The sequence below is a fragment of the Archocentrus centrarchus genome, chromosome 2, assembly GCF_007364275.1.
Source record: "Archocentrus centrarchus isolate MPI-CPG fArcCen1 chromosome 2, fArcCen1, whole genome shotgun sequence".
In the NCBI taxonomy this organism is placed as follows: Eukaryota; Metazoa; Chordata; class Actinopteri; order Cichliformes; family Cichlidae; genus Archocentrus; species Archocentrus centrarchus.
Window position 1 is genome coordinate 26,740,035 of NC_044347.1, and position 8,594 is coordinate 26,748,628.

General features: G+C 42.1%; 1 protein-coding gene across 1 annotated transcript; it reads left to right on the forward strand.

Moving 5' to 3' along the window:
• The first annotated feature begins 2,475 nt into the window (after nucleotides 1-2,475).
• Nucleotides 2,476-7,568, forward strand: LOC115793722 (gap junction alpha-3 protein-like). The gene is made up of 3 exons (XM_030748838.1): nucleotides 2,476-2,544; nucleotides 2,663-3,219; nucleotides 6,716-7,568. The coding sequence occupies exons 1-3, from the start codon at nucleotides 2,476-2,478 to the stop codon at nucleotides 7,566-7,568; spliced, it is 1,479 nt and encodes a 492-aa protein (XP_030604698.1).
• The last annotated feature ends 1,026 nt before the right edge of the window (nucleotides 7,569-8,594 follow it).

Genomic DNA, 8,594 nt, shown 5'->3' on the forward strand with positions numbered 1-8,594 from the left:
TTTTTTTCACTCAGTTGATTTACTTCTTATCAGACACAGCTGTTACATTTTATACTGGAAGTAAATTACACAGTGGACATATACAGGAACAGTGGACATTACTGTAACTTTACAATGTGTGTATAGGTTTGTGTGCATTCATATCAGTGAATCCCAGGCAAGCATTTGCCCCCATCAGCATTCCTGGGATGTGATGAGTTCGGCATTCAACAGCGACAACCTGTTATTCACTCACTTCACTTCCCACAGATGGCCGTCCATTGTCCGCTAACCAGCCAGTCTAGCATCACACACACATACAACTGCCAGTGCACACAAATTTGGCACATCCACAAGCAAATGAGCTTGTGCTTCATGATACGCTTTATTGCCAGAAGTATGCGCTCGTCTGCCTTAACATGCATATGAACTTGAGTGACATCCCATCCTTAATCTGTAGCGTTTACTATGATGTCGACCCACCCTCTGCAGCTATAACAGCTTCAACTCTTCTGGCTTTCCACAAGGTTTAAGAGTGTTTATGGGAATTTTTGACCATTCTTCCAGAAGCACATTTGTGAGGTCAGACGCTGATGTTGGATGAGAAGGTCTGGTTCGCAGTCTTTGCTCTAATTCATCCCAAAGGTATTCTCTCAGGTTGAGGTCAGGACTCTGTGCAGGCCAGTCAAGTTCTTCCACACCAAACTTGCTCATCCACGTCTTTATGGTCCTGCTTTGTGCTCTGGTGTGCAGTCATGTTGGAACAGGAAGGGATCATCCCCAAACTGTTCCCACAAAGTTGGGAGCATGAAATTGTCCAAAATGTCTTGGTATGCTGAAGCATTAAGAGTTCCTTTCAGTGGACCTAAGGGGACGAACCCAACTCCTGAAAAACACCCCCACACCACAATCCCCCCTCCACCAACCCAGACTCATCTATCAGATTGCCAGACGGAAAAGTGTGATTCATCACTCCAGAGAACACGTCTCCACTGCTCTAGAGTCTGGTGGCAGCATGCTTTACACCACTGCATCCAATGATTTGCATTGCACTTGGTGATGTAAGGCTTGGATGCAGCTGCTCGGTCATGGAAACCCATTCCATGAAGCTCTCTACACACTGTTCTTGAGCTAATCTGAAGGCCACGTGAAGTTTGGAGGTCTGTAGTGATTGACTCTGCAGAAAGTTGGTGACTTCGGCGCACTATGACCCTCAGCACCCACTGACCCCGCTTTGTTGTTTTACATCGCCTACCACTTCTTGGCTGAGTTGCTGTTGTTCCCAAGCTCTTCCACTTTGTTATAAAACCGCTAACATTCGACTGTGTAATATTTAGTAATGAGGAAACTTCACGACTGGACCTGGACAGGTGGCAGGTGCTTAGTTTTATAGACCTGTGGCCATGGAAGTGATTGGAACACCTGAATTCAATGATTTGGATGGTGAGTGAATACTTTTGGCTATATAGTGTAGCTTATAAAACTAATAAAAGCATGTTGTCTCTTCCTTTCAGATATAGATTTGTTCTGATCTCTGGTCGATGGATTTATCACTGAAAGCTCAGCAATATTTTAGTAAGTCAGCTTTCTTTTTCTTTACTATAAAACAATCCAAACTGATTTAAAATTTTATTGTGCAGTCTTTTCTCTTCTTGCTTTTAGCATGTGGTGCTAAAGTGGCTACACATTCTGTGCTCAGTTGATGAAAACTTTATGGACAGCTGCTACGTTTCTTTCATATTTCATGGTGAAACACTGTCACCAAGGTTTTAATGGGAGGAAATTAATTTCCAGGTATTTTCAAGGCAGGATACCACTCGAGATATCCCTACAATTATTTCGTATTAACAGAAATTGTCTATGGAGCCATATTTCTGAATATCTAAATATTATGTGAACAATTGTGTCATACATAACCACTTATGGTTCCAAAGATTCTAGGCTAAATAGTCTATTGATGACTAGCCTTAGATCTCACTTGTGTTTGACACACAATAAAGGAGTGATAGTAGTGTTGTATATTTTTATGCAACACAAAAGGCAGCTAATTACAGGAAAAGAAAGCAAAGGTTTGGCTTAAAGGAAACAAAGAGAACAGACTGACATAGATCCAATGAGTTCTTGGACCATACCCATCATGGAAAATACACTCACCGGACACTTCATTGGTTACACCATTCTAGTACTGGGTTGGAGCCCTTTTTGCCTTCAGAACTGGCTTAATTCTTTGTGGATTCAACAAGGTGGTTTAAATATTCCTCAGAGATTTTGGACCATATAAACATGGTTTGCCATGATGACACATATACACACATGATCAGACGCACAGACTCAAAAGGTAAAACAATATCAGAAATTCAGATAAAACCACTAAATGCTGACTTTTACATTGTCTTTGTGGTACTTCAGATTGTTCTTTAATTGACTAATGGGCCTTCCTTTGTTGTTAATCATAGATTCTCATGTCTTTCTGCAGGCTAGAAAACTGAGAGAAGCATGGGTGACTGGAGTTTTCTAGGGCGACTGCTGGAGAATGCTCAAGAACACTCCACTGTGATTGGAAAGGTGACTAACTACTGATAAAAAAAAAAACATGAACTATAAAATATGCTAGGCTCATTTCCATCTTCTCATACAAGATTATTGCTCCTGCATTTCTAACCCTCATGTCTGTCCAACCCAGGTTTGGCTGACGGTCCTCTTCATCTTCCGAATTTTGGTGCTGGGTGCAGCAGCTGAAGAAGTTTGGGGTGACGAGCAATCAGACTTTACCTGTAATACACAGCAGCCTGGTTGTGAGAACGTTTGCTATGATGAGGCCTTCCCCATTTCCCACATCCGTTTCTGGGTGCTGCAGATCATCTTTGTCTCCACACCCACCCTCATCTACCTGGGCCATGTGCTACACATTGTCCGCATGGAGGAGAAGAGGAGAGAGAGGGAAGAGGAGCTCAGAAAGGCTGGACGGCACCAGGAGGACCTTGACCCTCTCTACCACAACGGAGTTGGCGATGGAGGAGGTGGTGGGAAAAAAGAGAAACCCCCAATTCGTGATGAACATGGAAAAATCAGGATACGCGGGGCTTTACTGAGGACCTACATCTTCAACATAATCTTCAAGACTCTATTTGAAGTGGGCTTCATCCTGGGACAGTACTTCCTGTATGGCTTCCACCTGAGGCCACTTTATAAATGTGGCCGCTGGCCCTGCCCCAATACTGTGGACTGCTTCATCTCCAGGTAAGAAAGCCTTTTTGCCTGATTTCTTTTGGTCCTCGGGTTATTATTCTTCATTATACTCCATACATCCATCCATCCAGGTAACATTAATTTGTGCACCAGCCAGGTTAACATTTACAAAGACTATTTAATACTTATATTTTGTTGAAACTAGAGCTGTACTGACCTCTTAAAATTCCTCACGGAGTGTTGTTCTTTGTTGTGACCGTAAACTACTTCAGGCCCTGGTGAGGGGAGGGGCTATGTGCCTACCTGTGAAGTTGTGCATCACCTGGAGGCACCACAGACGGCACTGTTGGTACTGATACTGTTGCAAATATAATACAATAGATTTTTTATTTTTTTTGTATCTATTACTATCTGAGAATCAATTGTTTTGACAACCTTAGTTTCCAACTGACTCTTTAAAAAAAAAAAAAACAGTGATGTTGCAGTTAAAAGCTACACACATATCGTTTTGAAAGAGTGAGGCTAAAGCTAACTAATATTGTGCTAAAACAATACATTACATTGGACTAAAACGAGTAAAGTTTGCTATGTGATAGGACATGTTTTGTATGTCATACTGTATATAGAGCATAACTTACAATAATTTGTTTAAAGATTAGGGTGAAAGCTTCATTATGTGTGAAAAAGAGGATGGTTAAAGCAGTATATAAAGATGCACCCACTTCCAAGTTTCCCCTCCGAACCTGCCAACACAGATTTTTGCCGAATACAATATTCTTTCTAAAACTGTAAATGACAGCATATACAAACAAAAATCTACTTTTTCTTCAATATAACATTTTATTTTCATATTCTCTCACTAAATGAGTTACTGTCCCGTCACGTTTATCTGACATATTTTACTTACCAAATACAGTCAGGTGCAACAGATTTATGCAACAACACCAATGTCACGTACTTACATCATTTTCCAGTATGTTTATAACCTGACAAGATAACACTGACCCTTTTCTCTTTTTCACTTGTTGCTATAATTTTCCTCCTCACTGCTTTGATCCTTTGACTGCTCATACTGAGGCTTATAGTGAAGCTGCTGCCTTGTGGCTGACTCTGAGCTCTGGGTAGGTTTAGGTTTAGTGGCTTTGTCTTTGTTAGCTTCTTTAAAATATCTATGTTCAGCTTGGTGTGGGTGATTTAAATGTCTGATTAGGTTTTTGAGGTGGTCCCCCCACAGTTTACTTTGGCGAACTGTGTGGAGTTTGCATGTCCTGCCCGTGTTTGCATGGGTTTTCTCCATCTACTCCAGTTTCCTCCCACAGTCCAAAGACATGCAGTTAGGGGGGTTAGGTTAACCAGTGATTCTAAATTGGCCATAGGTGTGAATGTGAGTGCGAATGGTTGTCTGTCTCTCTGTGTTGACTCTCTGATAAGCTGGCGACCTGTCCAGGGTGTACCCTACCTCTCGCCCTATGACAGCTGGGATAGGCTCCAGCCCCCCTCGGACCCTGAAAAGGATAAGTGGAAGAAAATGGATGGAGGGATGGATGGATGGATGGATGGATGGAACTTTGTGTCTTCACTCACAATGAAGGGCTTCCATGCTAATGACATGTTAGCTTGTGGCTGTGAGTGTGTGTGTCTGTTTGCCTTGTCTGTTGCACGTGCATGAAACTAATCAGCTCATAATCAGGCATACAGGAGGCTGACAGGCTTGTCACGGTCTGGGCTGAGCACACTGAACATCAGCCATTTTGGGTCCCTGGCAGGTTGATTGGTGCATTGCTGGGAATGCTGGTATTATGCTAAAGGGGTGAAGCTACTACTTAAAATTGTGCTAAAAGTATAAGGCAAAGGCTACATATCAAGCTAATTAGAGACTAAGGCTCCACAATTCTGTGCTAAAACAATGCAATAAAAACTCAATAGTACGATTTTAAAAGAGTGAGGTTAATGAACATAAATTACATTGTACAAGAGTATATAATAATACCTTAAAAACATTAAAGGGCCCAGCATGACCAAAGCTTACAATAATGAGATCAGTGTATTTACAAGTAATCAATGTGGGTCCAAATCTCAGACTTCAGACTGCTCGTAAAACTCAGTATCAGACAGGTTTTTTTTCTACTTCTGGCTCTGTATGATGTCAATGAGAGCAATATCCTTAGCATGGTGATCTCAGGCACACGGCTTCTGCAGTGCGCACATAATTTTCAGGTTTCTTTGTTTGCAAGCGGCAGTAAATGTGAATAAAGTTAGGGCTTAAAGGGATGCCTTGTTTCAAAAAGTGGATGAATTTAGTGTCTACAAAAAGTGCAGATTCAAGGTATATGAGGATTATTTTGAACTGGCAGTCATGCAAAGCTACTCCAGCAGAGCTGTTGAATGAAAGTATAGAGTTGGACCCCATTTGAGGTCAAACCTATAAGATTCTGTATTTACAGGGTAAGGCTGAAGTTACATGGAGTGCTAAAAGAGTACAGTATGTATGAGGAGTCAATATCCTCACCATCTTATGTGAAGGACATGGAAATAAAGAATCATTGTTACTGTATAATGAAGTATATTGTATAGTGCAGGGGTGTCAAACTCAATCATAGGATGGACCAAAATTGAAGACACAGTCTGAGTCGCAGGAAAGCAGAATTGAAAATAATAATTTTAATTGGTAATATGAATTTGAATGGCCAGAATACAGCAACTTATTCCTCAACATATTACATAAAATATAAAATTATATTTTTCTTCAAAAATAATACCAGGAAAATGAAAATATTTCAAGCTGATGAAAATTTGCAAATCTTTCAGGTGAAAACTGTGACGTGAATTTCTGCCCTTCACAGTCGGAAAAACGCTGGTAAACTGCGCAGTTTGTCCAGCTTGTCAGCAAAAAGCGCCGCTGCAAACACAGCGGTGGAGACCTGGTCTGAGTTTTTTTTTTTTTCTTTTGGGCAATCACACGCGTGATCACGCCGTCCCGTTGCTGAAGCTGCAGGTTTAACGTGTTAAGATAGTTATGTCGCAGAGAAAGGCCGACTCACACATCCATCTTTCATCCCAAAGCCCGGTTGAGCCTTTTGCTTTACTTTTCATGAACTTAACAGATTTCCTCAGGTAGCTCAGTGCACCTGTGTGATAAGGCACGTCACCAAATTCAGAAGCTTGGCAGCTGCTGCAGTGCATTGTGGGATTTATAGTATAAGTGACGGGAGGACTATTTAATAATAGCTAAATGAAATGATCTCGCGGGCCTTTAAAATTATATCGCGGGCCGGATGTGGGCCTTGGGTCTGACATATGTGGTATAGTGTCATGCTAGTTGCTCACGTCTATGAACACATTGTTTAAATACTGTACTTGAATACAATGTAAATAACATAATCAAAAATGAGACACAATAGATAGATTTATGTAAGTTTTTTTGATTTTTCATGGAATATTTTCTTCTCTTTTAATGTTGCATTTCCTAATTTACCATTATTGGCGCTATTATACACTTGGTGCCATTTGATAATCACATCTTTTTTTTGCTCCTCTGTTGCCCTAGGCCCACTGAAAAGACAATCTTCATCATCTTCATGCTGGTTGTTGCCTGCATCTCTTTGGTCCTCAACCTGCTGGAGATCTATCACCTGGGCTGGAAGAAGGTAAAGCGGGGGGTCACCAATGAGTTTGCACCTGACAGTGAGTCACTGATGCTGGCTGAAGATGAGCCCGCAGACGCAGACACAATCCCTGAGCAGATCTCTCCTTCGGTGCTCAACTGTTTGCCTACATTTGGGAGTGTGAGTGTGCTGGGGGGCGGAGCAGCTGAGGGAGGAGCCTATAGCCCAACAGAGTCTTCTCCTACTGTGATCTCCTTAAACCCTGCCACCACCCCTATGCCTGCCGGGCTGAAGATGGACGGTGCAGTGTTCCACCCAGACGACTTCTTGTTGGAGTCCGCTTCTTTTTACAGCAATGATGCGAAAGTGAGCCTTGGAAGCCAAGGACAGCTGGTGGCAATGGAGCAGAACTGGAACAACATGGCGCTGGAGCTCCACAATCTGAATGGAAAAAATTCCTCCTATCCTCCTCCTCTTCCCTCTCCCCCCACCTCAGCCTCCTCCTCCCCTCACGAGGAAAAGACCCCACCACCTCCACCAGAGGATCAGCATTCTACATTTCCCACACTTCCTCGCAACACCCCTCTTTCTTCCCTCATGCCAGAGGAGACAGCAGCAGAAGAGGAAACTACTGTCAACACAGCACCTTGTAAGGTCCTACACAATGACTTCACTGTGGTAACCAGGGCGGAGATGCATCAGCCTCCTGCTGCTGTGGGGACAGGCAACCGTAAGCCAAGTCGGGCCAGCAAGAGCGGTGGCGTCCGAGCTCGCCCCGATGACCTGGCCGTGTAGCTAAAGCGCACACTCACACTTTTACCCAACGATGCATACATGCTCCATACACTGAGAGAGCCTACATATGCATTTTTTAAAAATATGCACCACAGCGTAAAACCACATAGAAGCATGCACTCCAGCGTGAGACTGTTGACTGCAAGAAACAAACAGATTCTGCTGGAATTGGCTGCTTAGTTTAAAGTCAGCATTATGAACCTGAAACAGGGACAAAAAAAAGCAGTATTGTTATATGGAAGGCACCATCTTGATGCCCTACCTAGATATTAGCAAGTGGAGTATGTCCACATTAGTTTCTTAACATGTAAGCTCTCAGTTCAAAGGAGGTCTAAATTGTTTAATGGCCGTGCACATGGGGGTCCATTTTTAACAACCTTCTATTATTTACCAACATATAAAAGCATCCAGATTATTTAAATTTTATTTTTTATAACTTATTTTAGAGGCAAAACTCAGTAGGAATTGGTCTTGTTTGCAACTTCATTTCGACTAATTAAAAGGCCTATTGTGATAATGGCATTAACAAGCATTCAGCTCTCTATGAGAAGGAGATTAGAAGATTAATAGCACTCTGGTGTTAGTATAATAAGTATGGAGCTAAATACATTGGGCTAAGATTAGTAAACTGACTGGGCACAGAGGGAGAAAGCTACCACCTCATAGCTATTAATAAGCAGCTCCAAAATATATGTAATGCAAAATGGGGAAAAAAATTAAGAGACTTCTTTTGTGCGGGTTTGTTTCCAAGAAATAGCTACAGTATGTAACTCCCCACTGGAAACACAAGCAGTTGTCTATATTTAATTTTGTCCATGACTCAAACAACCCAGATGCAGCATGCCACTCACTATTATGCCATGTTCATGTCCTATCCAGAGACTGTATGTAAAAGATGGAAGTAGCCACTGTCATAGCCAAAGAAACTACATCCACGATTCTTATATAGGTAAGGTCTTATCAGGCCGTGGCTGTCAGTTCAAGTTAGAGATATCAGGAATTACTTATAGCCATGCTATAGCCCAC